The sequence below is a fragment of the Prorops nasuta genome, unplaced genomic scaffold (genome assembly GCF_024137725.1).
Source record: "Prorops nasuta isolate Cenicafe-Biocafe unplaced genomic scaffold, Cenicafe_Pnas_1.2 PNAS00006, whole genome shotgun sequence".
Taxonomy (NCBI): domain Eukaryota; kingdom Metazoa; phylum Arthropoda; class Insecta; order Hymenoptera; family Bethylidae; genus Prorops; species Prorops nasuta.
In genome coordinates, this window is record NW_027116803.1 from 6,608,248 (window position 1) to 6,623,162 (window position 14,915).

At 37.7% G+C, this 14,915-nt stretch overlaps 2 protein-coding genes across 7 annotated transcripts in view; one reads left to right on the forward strand and one right to left on the reverse strand.

The window, feature by feature from the left end:
- Window positions 1–159: 159 nt before the first annotated feature.
- LOC136774545 (upstream stimulatory factor 2-like) lies at window positions 160–3,216 on the forward strand. Of its 2 annotated transcripts, none has more exons than XM_066728922.1 (4): window positions 160–296; window positions 741–1,107; window positions 1,196–1,348; window positions 1,421–3,216. In XM_066728922.1, exons 1-4 carry the CDS (start codon window positions 250–252, stop codon window positions 1,622–1,624), a joined length of 771 nt encoding a protein of 256 aa, XP_066585019.1. In that variant the 5' UTR covers window positions 160–249; the 3' UTR covers window positions 1,625–3,216. The 2 variants fall into 2 exon arrangements, with proteins under 2 accessions (XP_066585019.1, XP_066585018.1); XM_066728921.1 differs by lacking the exon at window positions 160–296 and adding an exon at window positions 366–582.
- A 1,467-nt stretch (window positions 3,217–4,683) lies between these two features.
- Window positions 4,684–14,915, reverse strand: part of RhoGEF3 (Rho guanine nucleotide exchange factor 3) — a 68,688-nt gene continuing 58,456 nt past the window's right edge. For 3 of the 5 annotated variants that reach the window (XM_066728917.1, XM_066728915.1, XM_066728916.1), the window contains 11 exons: window positions 12,271–12,663; window positions 11,408–11,510; window positions 10,856–11,044; window positions 10,139–10,344; window positions 9,070–9,170; window positions 7,900–8,216; window positions 7,435–7,806; window positions 6,982–7,344; window positions 6,318–6,531; window positions 6,004–6,219; window positions 4,684–5,872 (listed from right to left, as the gene is read on the reverse strand). In XM_066728917.1, coding sequence (XP_066585014.1) covers window positions 5,727–5,872; window positions 6,004–6,219; window positions 6,318–6,531; window positions 6,982–7,344; window positions 7,435–7,806; window positions 7,900–8,216; window positions 9,070–9,170; window positions 10,139–10,344; window positions 10,856–11,044; window positions 11,408–11,510; window positions 12,271–12,663 — 2,620 coding nt within the window. In that variant the 3' untranslated portion in view covers window positions 4,684–5,726. Of the gene's footprint in view, window positions 5,873–6,003; window positions 6,220–6,317; window positions 6,532–6,682; window positions 6,778–6,981; window positions 7,345–7,434; window positions 7,807–7,899; window positions 8,217–9,069; window positions 9,171–10,138; window positions 10,345–10,855; window positions 11,045–11,407; window positions 11,511–12,270; window positions 12,664–14,915 lie in introns of those variants that run through there. The other 2 variants (XR_010822823.1, XM_066728918.1) reach the window with 2 other exon arrangements.

Here is a 14,915-nt window from a genome sequence, read left to right on the forward strand (position 1 = left end):
AATTGTACTAAATATAAAATTAAAATTTACATTAATTAATTATTCACTTCGTATGCTAGACATTTCGGGTTTTATAGTCATTATAAACATGCATGTACGTAATTTTTTTGAATGGAATAGCATTTAATCTCTCGCGTATTCAACGGACTCGTTCAAGTGTAAGCTGGCGAGTGAATTGGTGAAGTGAGAATAGTGAGATGTGAATGCAGTGAATGCCGTGAGAGGTTTATATAATATACACATATATATATGCACATATATGTGATACTACACACACCTACCCGTTTAATTGAAAGGTATATTTATTTTTATTTGATTGTGTTTTTGTATACATACTAATCATATGAATCTGTTTGTCTTTTGTTTATTTAAAAAATATTTACGTATAGTTTACGATATACTACGAAAATAGTATATAAACTACATAATACGAGTAAAGTCTGAAAGCAAACATTAAATTGATTTATTTTTTGACGAAACTCGATTTATTACAATGTATATAGATAATATACGAACTAAAATAGGTTTTATTATTTGTAGAGTAAGGCATAATGATCTATCATTAAACTTCAGTATTTTAAGGTTATCTCATGCATTTATATAAATTGTTTGAAGCACAGTAATAGAACTTGTATAAAGCTACAACTGGTCGGATGAAAGTGTTTTTGTATTTTTAATTACAATAATGCAATCTTTTAGTTACAATATTAATTTAAAAACGAACATTTCTTTTATTGCAGAATATCAGAAGTCAAAATAGAACAGAATATTGGTGTTATGTTAGAAGATTCTGAATTATTAGAATGCGACACAATGTCTGAGGATGATAGTGTTCAATATCAATTTTGTGAAGTCAATACAAATGATGACGGAGTTGCCTACCAAATTGTACAGGTCAATCAAAATAATTTGGACGATACAAAACTATCAATAGCCCATCCAGTAAATGGCTCAGTTCAGATTTTAACGTCTCCTATTAATGGTCAGCTGTATGTACTTAGTAATGGAAATGAGGTAGTTGCGACTAATACATTAAAAGCTGATCAGCCTGGAATTGCTAAATTACAAGTCGATACTCATGAAAATGTCAACTCGGGTATGAGAAAGGTAATAGTTTATTTAATTAATTTTATTGTTTGCAGATTCAATTAAAACAATTACTTAACTTTCTCAAATTTTGTATGCTTTTCTGTAGAGGGATGAAAGAAGAAGAGTAACACACAATGAAGTTGAGAGACGTCGCAGAGATAAAATTAATAATTGGATTATGAAATTGGGCAAGCTTTTACCAGAAATTAATCAAAGCTCCAATGGTGAAGGAGATATGAAGGGAAATTGTGAATCTCAGGTTCGAGTTTAAAATTTAAGCACAAATTATAATGTACTTACAATGAAGTTCAATTATTTTATTTTTTGACAGAGTAAAGGTGGTATACTAGCTAGGGCTTGTGATTATATTACAGAGCTGAGAGAAACACAAGCAACTTTAATTCATAAGTTAGAAGAAAATACACAACTTTTAGAAGAAGCTAAAAATCTTAGACAAATTGTAAATCAATTGAAAAAAGAAAACTCAGATTTAAAAGATAGGATTTCTTCCCCTGATTTTATACTCGGTACTTAATTCTTTCCAAATGGTAAGTGTCAGAATATATAAGCCTATTGAATTTTTTGTCTTTAAAAATTTCGCAAATTTCCTGTTATTCAAAGTATATAGTTTGTGCAATAAAACAATGGTATAATAATTATAAAATGTTTATTTACATGTTTAACTAAGTATATATAGTCGCATCTTGGAAACAATTGTAATCATAGAATATAATTTTGACTGTACATATCATAAACAATACTTATTTATAACATGAATCATCCATTAATTCATTAAGGGAATAATTCTTTATAAAACCATTAAATAAGATTTACAAATATACAAATTATTGTTTTACCTAACCAATAATCAACCTCATTAATTGTTCTATTTGTGTTAATAATTATCAGAATTACTTATAATATTTTATATATACTATATATAAATATTATGTGTAATTGAGTCACAATTTTGCTAACAAAGCATCTATGGTATTTACATTCTTAAAATATATACTTATTTATTTACATCAAACCAATTAAAACATATTTTTGTGCCGGCGTTAAATCGATGGTTTTAATTGTGTTATTTGAATAAACTATACGGAATAATTCTTTGAAAACTTTCCAGATGATTATTTTGGTAAGTGTGAAAGATATATAAAGAACACATATTTCATGGCTTCAAAAGGGTAATTTAACTATAGTAGTTATTTTTATTGCAACTCCACTTTAAAGATTATATGAAGATCATATTAATTTTTTTGAATGGAATACCCTACATATTATTAAATATTTCTAAGAGTTAAGGTTTCATCAATTTTCCAAAAAACTGTACAAATAAACCAATTCATTCAAGCAATTATGAGATATTTGAATTTAAAATTATATATACATATGCCATACGCGTGCGATGCGTAGTAATAGCGTTCACTATTTCAAAAAATTGCATACTTGTTTACTATTTCAAAGTTAAATATCTCGAAGGAACTTTAATTAAACGGTATGTTAATAAACAATTTTTTTATGGAAAGCTATCCTAAGATCAGCTACAAAACAATATAAAAATGTAAATGGTATTCGATTAAAAAGTCAAAGGGATTTCCACGTAATGTTGAAAATTGCATTTAAAAAATACTTTTACTATATTGGTAAACTTTCTCTTGAAGTTATATGAAATACTTGTTTTTTTCATTTTTTCTGTGTCTTTTATACTTTTCTAAAGAATCAGGTGGGAAGTTTTCAAAGGAACACCCGGTACACAAATGTCTTAAATGTACAATTATCAATAAGAGTCTCCCAAAATGAGCCTATTTGACAGTCTGAAAATTAGCATTGTTAGAATCTTTGAAAGCGCAATATCCTAAATTCCAATGTAAAGATGCTTATGTCAGATTTCTTTAATTGTGTATGAAAATGGTTCAAATGTTCAGAACGATATGTTTAAAATAAATAAAAGTACTTGCGCATGTAAGTATGTGTACGTACACTTGCTTCTCTTATAGTAGAATTTTACTTATCTTTTTAGAGAAATGTTGGTATGAAATTTGAATATGAAAAATGTGTTACAAATGTCTTAATGGTTAATGTTACAGTTTAAACTTAACAAATATAAAATAGTAAATTGTGCATTATGTATTATTTTCGTTTCAGTAAACATTTCAAACGCATAATGTTTTTTTTCCTTATACGTTTGTGTTGGCCACTAAAATCGTTCTCGTATAGTAATAGTAGTATTTAAAGAAACCACATCTGAACCAATAAGGTTGTCTATAAAAATAACTCTTACACGAGTTGGGTTCAGCAACAATAATGTATCAATCTTAATCTAAACATCAACTGTTTAATCATTTTTTCCTAAGATTCTGTAATATTTTCTAACTTCCTTTATCATTATATTGTCCTCGTCATGTAGAAAACCCGGTGCCATAAAAATAAGCAAAATATATTTCTGTGCATACTTGAACTGTAATTTTTCCCTCATCTATTATAAACGAAGAATCTCGAAATTTCTAAATTTAACAAACAATTAAAAAATGCCACGCGCATTCAAACAATTTGTAATATGGCTACTTCCATATTAAAGGTGAACGTTCCATATGAAAGACAACATATACATCAATCAGTGAAACGCGGCCAGCTGACTTTATGAGTGAAGACATTAGCTCGAACATATTGGCAGTGTCGAAAACTTTCACATTAAATGGTTGATATAGGATGCTTAGAAACATTTGACTTTTAAGAAGATGATAACAGAGTAATGTTTCGAAACATCCTACGTTAAATAATATTTCTATGAATGTATGGAATTATCCAGATATAACTACAGTATACGTATATTTATATTATATGACAGTTGCATATATATTATGAAAAGCACATGTTTCTTCTTCCTTACTTACGCTCTTGCAGAATCCTTGCGACATTTATTTATTAGAGAAGAAAAATGCCTGTTAATTTCATTTTTTTTTTTTTTCTTAAGACATTTCTGTAATAAAAGTTGAACCCGTGTGGGAGAAAGAGATTTGGAGGGTCACAAGAGATGAGTTTGAGTCTTAACTGAAAGACAGACTCTTATCGATCAGATGATATGTCGCAAAAATTCTGAATTATTCATACGAGTGAGAATGAATGATATGCTACCGTTTATATGATTCTAACGATCCTTGTATGCAATAATACTGTCGACTGTCGCGTTAAAGTGGCACGCAATACCTAATAATTTCACAGAGAGGTTATGCGATTATTATTTTAATTAAATGCGTATATATAGAAAGTGTTACGATAGAATTTGAAGCAGGCAGTCGAGATTAAGAAAGTTCGTAGGAGTGGATGAGAATGAATGTTTATGACAGCTAATGGAAAACTCGTTTGAAAATATCCAACAAAAGGGAGTATTTTTTGTCAGTCTTTATCATGACCATGAAGCCGAATCTTAATTCTCTTTAATTCTAGATAACATTTTTCAATAAATCATTACCTAACTAAAAATGTTGCTTTCAATCAATCGCTTAGGTAACATTAATATTTATTGTAGTCATTATCACTAGAAGATGGTGCAAGTGACTAGTACCCCCCCCCCCCCTCCTCCTCCTCTTCAGTACCATTATAAGCACACTATTGACTCGATATTTACTATCTAATTATGTTGCTTGCTTTAAGTTATTTAATGTATAACTTGCATCAATAATAATAACGTCTAAACTTTTCATAAGTTTAAGAAATTTATTTGTAAGGTCTCTCGTGTGAATTTTTTTTCTAAGTATCGATTGAATTTGTCTAATGTAAGAGGACCTTACTTGTTATTTTGAAATGCTGCTGGCTCTTAATTATTTTTCCTAACACAATGAGTCGAGAGTTAGGAAAATTAATCCGAAGCTTTCTACGTAATCTTTAAGCAAAATTAATTCGTCACTAAATAACAGCTTCACTGTTATTAAAATTTTCAGGAAAATATTGCAAGCTATTCTTGTAAAATATATTAAGATTATAATTACTGAAATTTCTAATTTTACCTTCGAGTGTTACTCTATTCAAGACTCATCGCTAATGATCCCATAAGCTTTAACTTGAGAAACAGCTATTTAGCTTGCGTTGGAGTGGGGCACGACTTTGAGGTAGATGAATCCGTACCATATACATATATGTATAATGACAATATTATATGGACGAAATACACGCGATGTTAATTTGATGAAGTAATATCAAATAAATGCCTCTCTGTTGACTAAAAAATTCGTAAACGCAATCTACAACTTGTGTCAAGAGACACGAAAGTGTCTCGAAGGTTGGTATGGACGACAAGCCTAAGCTAGGGACACCTTTATTATTATTTTCATAAAAGTCTATGGTAGATTGTAGTATTATGTCAATAGGTGTTTCACGAGGTATTAAGGGACATCGTTTGTACGTTTGCCTACAAGATTAACAATAGTAAAAGCAGTATGTACCTATCGTATCGTTTTGCTAAATTATCGCGAAAATTGAGATTCAATCATTGCATAATACGATACCTTCGTCCACGTAACCGAGTCGAGAACTCACGACTTAATTTCTTTCAAGTTTCGATACGCAACAATAATATTGCGAGCAGAATTATACCTTTACGGCTCTATGTACGGAACGAAGGTAGGCCTAGCTCAAGACAACTGCTGCAGTCGCGTTGTCTTTTTGTTGCTACCAAATGTAAACCACGTTCCTACTTTGCGTCCTAAAGAATTCGTACTGATTTGGCTATTGATTATCGTTGGAATGTCGTAAGCCGGTTCTCTCTTGTAAGCCTTACCTAAAAACAAGGTCGCATTAGATTTTATTTCTATTTATATAAATAGCACATTTTTTCATCTCATCAACTAGACTAAAATTCAACCAAAATTGGTATCGATGGATTATCAAAATTTCAAAAGGGATATATACTTCTTGGTTTTATCGGTGGTCCAATACGTTTTCTCCTCGCTGCTATTCTCGCGAGTTGCCTCGCTGCTGCTGGAAACTCCAATCCGTCGTTTCGATCTTGCGCTACCAATCGTCTCTCTTCTGCCATTGCTGCTAACCACTGACGCTTTTCCTCCGACGAACGACAGCAAAAAAGTAATTTATCCCTAGCGCAGCTAACTCTTATGCAATTACTCACTGCAAAATGAAAATATTGATTATTATTAGAAGGATCAGTATAGAGTGTAAGAAAATATCGTGCAGTATGCTTCGAGGCTCCTAAGCAGATTCCTTACCTTTGCCATCCGAGACATCGGTGACCTCGCTGTTGTCCAGGTCAATGCGACCCTTGTATACATAAGTATTTCGTTTAAGAAGATCTTTCTTGCAGTAAACCAATTGGTGATCGAAAAGAAACAAAGTTATATTGTTCGTCCACATGCCAGTTGTCACTCTAATCGCATCTCCATGATAAATCAATTGCGAGGATACTTCGATAAGATCCTCCCCCTAAAAGATCAATAATCCCAATTAGACGACAAACCAGACTGTAATCTACGAGTGAACAAACTATTCTATTAATTTCACAAAGTTACTGCAAAAAAATGACACAAAAATTCATGTAATTAAGGTTTATAATAATATATTCAGAATTTAATACTTAGAAAAAACATCAAGCGGGTCATTTCGATCCACAATGTTAATTACGGGTTAACTAGAAAATCCTGGAATCAATCCAACTCGTAAATTGGCGTTCTGATATAGAAAGAGAGAGAACTTTGCAATGTTGTTTTTGGTTTATCATGAATGACCATTAAACATATACATATGGATAGAGATGAATGAATGCACAATGTACAAACGTACCATAATATTTGCATATGTATAGATGCATAAAATGTATAAGTATATGCGAGGTAGAGGGACTTGAGGGATGAATAGATAAAAATCATAACTTACTTCCCAGGCTTCCACTCTGAGCTGCCACGCGGCAAGTTTTTCAAGGCTCTCCATTCGTCTTTTTCTCTCGTTGATCAAAACCGCAACTCCACGCATGGCTTCCAGTGCCTCCTGCACTTTCTGATAATCCGGATGATCTGGCTTCGTATATTTGAGTAGTTCGGCAAGCTGAAGGGGATATTTGCATATCCGTTGCACAGGCGTAAGCAAATAGCCATCCAAAGGAATTTCCATTAGGCTGCGCATCAATCTGCAGGCCTCGAAAAATTTACTGTACTGATTATGCTGATAGAGTTCCTGCAGAGTGGCGGTAGCCATCGGATGGCTGTTGCAATACTCCGAGTACATACGGAATCCGCTTCTCTAAAAATTGTTACAAGCGTAAGCTTGACTCCTGTATACACACGCAGGTAAACAATAATTATTTTACACCTACGTAAAAACTACGCTTACATGATTGAGAAAACATTCCCCTATACAGCTTTTGTACGGCGCGCTCCAATCTATTCGCGATTCAAGGTCTTTCAGAAATTCCGACTGAAAATCAAGCAGCTCTTCAAGATTGATAAAAATGGTCTCGATTTGCTCCTCGCTGAACATTTCAGGCCTCCGGCGACATTCGGCGATGTAGCCTTCCGAAACGTCTCTCAGGACCTTGACGAAGTCTCGCTCGGTCTGCACGAGCTCTCTGACCACGCTGGTTCTCACTTGCTCGTTCGACAACCTGGACACACTCGTGCGTCTCCTCAATTGGGAATTCGTCGACGTTCCGGCGGCTATCGCTGCTAACGAGTCCTCGACGGTATCTTCTTGGCTTACCCGCAGCTGAGGACGGTCAAGTAGTGCATGGTATTGATAAACTCGGAGCGAGATTAACAATTTTTCTTGTTTCGTTCAATAAAAAAGATGAAAAGTTACCCTAACGAATGCGGCAGGAAACCAGCCGTGTTCACCTCCGCAGCGACCCCACCACCAGTCCTTGTCCCAAGTGTCAAGGACGTCAATGACGTCACCAGCGCGAAAAGCCAATTCCTCCGACTCCATAGCCACGTGGTCCCAGACTGCCTCGGCCAGAATGACGATTTCCTCGTCCATTGCCTGCTCAAAGGATTTCTTCCTGTCCGTCAAAGAGGCCATGGACGACTCCGAATCGGACATCATCTCATCGTCCGACGTCCCTCCTCTCCCATCCTGCTCGTCCTCCGACAAAACATTGCCACCGGGTACTCGAATACCTGAGTACCCACAAACCAATTATTTACTGCAATACCACAATTATTCTCATCATCTCCCACACTCTATCTCTTTCATTTGCGATGCAAGAAGAATTGGTACAGTTCAATGATGAAATTGCAAAAATACACTTTCTCTTTCGCAACGCTGATGATATACATATTATGCATAATTTTTCCTTTCCATTCTTCAATCAACTTTACCTATATAGATGCACACAAAGGAAGACAATAAATCTGTCTCAAGATCCAAGATCTCCGATGGATCTTTTCCGCAGCGTACTTTGGCAATAGGATAAAAATAACATTAAGTAACGGTAATTGTCCGTCTGTTTTCTACTTAAACGAGGTAACGGATAACTTACGAAGGATGAAAAGCATTGGAACGAGAGGTGAGCTACTTTACACTGATTCACAAAAGATTTGCTTTATACTGTTACACTGTCGTTTAACGTATTGCAACACTATTGATGTATATACTTTGTACAAAGGGTTTTTTTTTTTACTAAAGCATGCTATATTTACCAGTGCGATCGACACAAGTTCTCTAGTAAATAGAAATGCTTGTTTTGCTCGTAAGAGAGCGCATAATGGCGTAGCTATTGACAATCGGAACAATATACATAGGTGCATAAAACTTGATCAATGCCAAAGCAACATAGCGAAACGTGGGGTAATTTTGGTGAACCGATGTTGTATTTGTATCGCGAGTTGGCGATGCGTACAGAAACGCAAAGTTCCTCCTAGTTGCTTCGGTGTTGACAGAGCTCAATGCTTGGTTCGATAAAGAGAAGCTTTCTACTTTGAAAAGAGTTACGAGAGTTTATGAAAATCGCATGATCGAATTCGGGTTTACCTGCTGTTTTGGTGCGCATCAAAGGCGAGAGCTGATTGATACCCAGTGGCTGACTAAGAGAACGCCTCAGATTTGTCCGAGAGCTCCTCCCTTTGACGTTACTGAATCAAAATATAAACAAATATTAACGCTTTCAAAAATCCTTCACAAGACAATCGCAAGGATCAAAAAGCGAGTGTGGATATATGTATATAGTTTAAATATTTATATGTATATAGTATATATACATATAAGCTTGAGATACAACATTCAGCAACGAATTACTAAAGGCGTGTGGGTACAAAATACACTTGTTCCATAATATGTACAAACAAAACGGTAATAACAATAATAATAATAAACAACAGCAATAATAACGCGTGGTCAATCAACTTTACGGGGGAACGAAAGAATGTTTGTTACAATACCCGTCTACCTACCACTATTCTCCTTCGATTTACTAGAAAAGTATCGAACAGAGAATATATAATTTTCGCAAAACATGATCGTGTATGAATAATTTATTTAGATATAATTATATAGCGAAGCAAAGAAAAGTATTGCACGAGCGAGCTAGCTGAGATTTAGGCACACATCTCAGGAGGAATCAACTGAAAGTGCAAGAGTGTCAAGCAGCCGAGAGTACTTATCGCTGTAATGACTATAGTATATCTGCTTTGCTTAGCTTAGCTTTTGCTTTGTCTTGGGTCGCTTATTATTGGCTCTGCTTAGTTGGCTTCGTTTGGTTTTGCGTTACTCTCTGCACGAGGTATCGACAAATGGCACACGGGTCGACTTTCGTTGCGTTACGGATTTTCGCAAGCCGCTAGTCTATTAAGAGAGCGAAAGTCGACCCGTGTGTCGCAATTGTCTCAACCTCGCCACCCTTGTTAAGGGTGCGCCTGTTCTCGCGCGTGTCAAAGTTCACTGAGAGTATAGGCAGAGCTACGAGAGTACAGTCTGGTACACACACGCGTGTGTATATACACACATGGGATAACACGATGATAAACGGATGACAGAGTGTGTACCGGACTGTACTCCGGCAGAAGTAAGAAGAAGGGCGACATCAGCTCTCGGATCGACGCACCTTCTTAGCGTAACGATGTCGTGGGAGGAGTGCCTGGGGCTCAATCGTGGCGGCCTCATCTTGATCGGCGAAGGAGTAGACAGCATCCTTTTGTAATTGTGAACGTGTCCGGATCTAGTGTCCCATTGCAGTAACCTCTGACCGCTCAAATCGCTGTTCGTTCGACGTACATGCTGATGCCTCGATGCACGACTCTGCAGATCAGCCTGAAAGTAGATCATTGCGCAAAGTTAGTCTTTCGACGAATCTCTCTTCGCCTCTTCATCTTCCTCTTCCTCTTATTCGTCAAAACGTCTCAATAGCAGCGTTCTCCACTTATTCACTCGTTTTTGTCAAGCTCTTAACAGCGTTCGCCAACGGTTTACGATTTCTACGTGACGAAACAATCATCGTGATTGAAAACAATTTTGCAGTTAAACTCTGCATCTTTAGTCATCCGTCTTTGCCACAACCGCGCCGGGCACGGCATTGGCGATTTTTACGTGCCTCCACGCTGAAGAATAAAGCGCCAGCCTCGAGATAGCGCACGAAATTCTACGACGCATTTTACTGATTAGCGAATTTAGCGCGGTCGGATTTAATTACGGCGAGTGCAATAAGTCGGTTAATGATGGAAACTCTGAGAGTGATAAATGTTGATGGTTGGAGTCAGGGTAGAGGGTATAGTATTGGTGCGATGATGAAGATGCATCTTACGGATACTCTTGTATTATTTACCTTGAATTTGTCGATTAGTATCTGGTTGATGAGCTCGGACTGGGGTCGGGATTTGTCGGCCACTCGACGTCTAAGGGCAGGTGGACTGTCGGTATCGTCTTGGACGTCCGTATCGTGGGACTCGGAGCTATCCCCGCCTCCTATCGTTCCGCTCCCGCTACCGCCAGTCAACGCTCCACCAGATACCATCTACAATACAGGTTCGACCACGTTATCATCCACTTTTACACTTTTCTCTTTATCTTGAGTTTTCTTCGATAACGATGCGGTACGGTACAGAGTATGCATATAGGTAAAAATTTTGTCCACTTTTTATATTTTTAACCCTCTCCTCCCCCCCCCTCCCCTCCCTCCGTCCACTCCTACATTTAAACTTCTCCTCAACGCTAATCCAATTTTCTTGAAGCAACCTCGATTTTCTTTGCTGGCTAAATCACGTCGACTCGAATCTCGACCCAAAGATCTTGATCAAACACCATTATTCTTCATTAGTGCTTAATTATGAGAACTGGTTTGATGATTTTGAAGAGGATAACGCCGTGTATGTTTTACCTCTATTTGTATACCACTGTCTCCGCTGTTGCATTTGGCATTTCGAGCAGCCTTGCTGCCTTTTTTCCGGTCTTTGCTGCTTCTCCACACCAGTGGACCAAATCTGCAAAAATTTAAAGTTACCACGGTGAGAAGGCAATTTACGGTATAACTTGGGATGTAGCAGTGACGTTTAAAGTGTTTCGAGGAGCAAATACGGTGGATAAGCGAGAGTTGTATAGTCGCAACGTTTAAAATTGAACGAAATACGCAGGGTCAAATTAGTTAAAACGCTCCAGAAAATAAATACAAGAAGATTTGTATCTGCATAACTACAGGTGATACTAAATTTTTAAACGGACCATTCTCGAAACCTCTCGCTACTATCTGCATTCGCAAAGATCTTATGCAAAATTTTGATAACTCTAATAGTTTCAGATATAAACGAGTCTTCTTGCGTCTACTCTGCAAATCCAAAAGTTTTATTTGAACGTAAAAACTTTTAGTCCCTTGGTACACGCTATGTGTTTCCATTTTAAATTTCTGTAATTATAACAGGTTACGATTCGAGTTTTGTGTCTTTAGCTAAACACACTTTGCAATGTGTTATACTTACACAAATTTGTAATGGAAATAATACATATCCTAATGTGTACAAAGTGACTATAAGTTTTTGTGTTCAAATAAAACTTTGGAATTTACAGTGTATGCTCTGGGGCGTTTTAACTCTGCCAGACTCTACATAACTCTAACAGCACACACGGTGCTAAAAACGTTTCTAAAACGCAACAGTGTATCAAAATAAATCTGGTAACATTTTGACATTGTTTACGGTATATAAATAAATGGAGTATGAATAATTTGTTGGAAGGTATGGTCACTACCGAAACTTTTGTTCGTTCCCAGGGTCCTCTTTGTTGCTGTGAGAGGAGTGGGAGTCGTTGATTGGGCCATTACGATGCTCGTCCTCTTCGTCCAGAGGACCGGAAGCGTCGTTTTCCTCCGGAGGACACTCGCCTCCGGCCCCATCCGTGCTCTCCTTGCTGCCTTTCTTGTGAAATCTCAGGGAAAAGCTTTTCCGGAATTTTTGCAGCAACTTTTGCTGACTCTGCTGGCTATCCCGATTCTGATTTCCGGTATTAGCCAACGGTGCTCCTCCTATCGACTCTTGAAGACGTGGGTGATTAGCCAGTGGAATGCTTGCTTCCGACAATGGATGCTCAGTTGTCGCTCTACCCTTTCTGCCCTCCAACACTTCATCCCCCGACCATTGGCGACTGTTGAAAGATACAAAAAAAATTAATTAACATGATTGCGGAACAAAAGAAATTATCATTATTGGAGGCTTAAAAATTAGGTGATTCGTATAACAAATTTTGAGGGAAGATTGCATAATAATTACTAAAATACTAGAGAGAACAAGTATGCAAAAATAATGCAGTATTTTGAAAAAATTCATCCAGATAGATTCGAACAAAATCGTCGGTTTAGATTATTTTGGATACTTTACGAATTTTAATGTAGCAAATCAACCTTTCTACCCTACGTCACTTCATATTCTGTCCACTAATAACTGTCGGAAGACCAGAAGAAAAATAAAAAAATATCAAAGAAGAATCGAAAAATTAATCCTAACTTAAAGTGAAAATTAAGGTGATTTTCAGAAAACCAGAAGGCAGATCGCATAAAGATATATAATAGCAGAGAAAAGCAAAACAAAATCTACTATTTCAATAAAGAAATTTATGAAAATCGATACGAAGGAAACCACATCAACATCGGGTTATTTTAATTCGCGAGGGAATATCACACTGAAAAATTCAACGTTTCCGCTGTCGTTTGTACATTTGAAGAGAATTGGACATTGGTTGCAAAAGTGGAGCATTGTTTGGTCCGAGTCATGAAAAATCCAGCGAATGCTATTTTTCACATACCAGGTCATAAGTTTGACGTTGCTCGACGGGATCCGTCCCCTTTCGGGATGGATTATCCTTCGAAAAGTGGAATAGGATCCGAACGCGGCAGCATCATTCACAGTGGTACACATTTAGAAAATCTTAAACACTACGTATGGAAATTCATGATAAAGGAAACTGCGATGAGCTTACGCGAGAAAATTACACCTTGCGCTTAATCACTATTAACAAAATTCACTCTCTCTGGTGCGATGAAGCGTGAAAACAATATTTCCATGAGGGAATTTCACTGGCACTCTGGTACACACACACACACACACACACCGTTTATATTATGCAAAAACTTGGTTTATCGAAGAAGACGAAGAAGGCGAGCGATATGACCGGTAGCCGTTGGTCGTTCGAAGGAGCGCATTTATCCTTGACTAGAGTGGACAGGAGAGGGGAGGAGAGGAGCGAAGGAAGCAGCAGAAAACCAGAAGCAAGCAACAGAGCCAAGAAACGGTCAGTGAGCAGGCAAATGCAGGCAGACACTGGCTACGGGCCACGCATGCTTTCATGAGGTGCATTGGACGACGATCCGCGGCCAACTGAACTCCACTCCTCGACTCAGCTCGTTCTGTTCTGGCTCCGAGAGAGGGAGAGAGAGAGAGAGAGAGATCAGCACAAACGCGTGTTTGTGTGTGTGTGCGTGTATACGCTGGCTAGCAGCTTCTTCCGAGAACAGAATTCAAGGGTCGCTCTCTTCAGGTACCAACCGGCGAGGGTCGGCCCTTCCCCTCTTCCGGCCCAACTCGATTCTTTCAACGTCCACCCCCCTCCACCTCCACCGCCACTTTACACTTCACAATACTACGATCCGCACCTACGCTGCTGGAGTTTCTTGTTCAGTGACGAGGGGCGAGGAGGCCAGCTGAGACGAGTGGGTGGCCGCCTGCTCTTTTCGATCCCCGCTGCATCCCGCCAAACACCGACGCGACAAAACCATCTCTGTCTCTCTCGTTTATTCGTTCACCAAAAAGCATTTTAGTGACACTGTCCAGTCCGTCGACCACTCGCAACAACGTCCTTTTTTAATCGCATCCCCCTAACGATCTTCCTTCCGAGTATTCTGCCCCTTGAACTCGCCGCTCTCTTCCCTTCCTCCATTTCTTCTTTTTTTTTAACACTACCCCCCTCCCCCCCCCCACCCCTCCCGCGCCAACCCCTCTTTCCATCTATTCATTTTCCACTCTGAAATTATCTCTCCCCCCCCCCCCTCTTTCTCGACCCAACAGGAAAATTACCTTTTCTCTTTGGTGAATTACGACGCGCCAAAGTAGAGATTTTACGGTTGTCCAGTGCGCGTTTTATGTTGATTAGCGTACAAACGCATTCCACGCTATCAGTGCTGTTCTCGATCCAACGGTATCCCACTTCGCTCGGCTAAAATTCTAATAACGCGTTTCAGCGTTGATTTGCATATATCTCCTCCCATTGGATCTCTATAGAGACGCGCCACGCTCTTATCGCTCCGAAGTTTGTCTTGCAAAATTGAACGAGCCTCGATGCACGCGCATTACGTAACAGCGATTAACGGTCGATAACTTAATGGAAGGTTTGACAAAAAACGC

What these genes read in the sequence shown, in the direction of transcription:
- LOC136774545 (XM_066728921.1), top strand. Translation starts at nt 494, where the DNA reads ATGTATATAGATAATATACGAACTAAAATAGGTTTTATTATTTGTAGA. An exon ending in TCAACTCGGGTATGAGAAAG is followed by an intron (nt 1,108 to 1,195) that starts GTAATAGTTTAT and finishes GCTTTTCTGTAG; the next exon opens with AGGGATGAAAGAAGAAGAGT. An exon ending in AGGGAAATTGTGAATCTCAG is followed by an intron (nt 1,349 to 1,420) that starts GTTCGAGTTTAA and finishes ATTTTTTGACAG; the next exon opens with AGTAAAGGTGGTATACTAGC.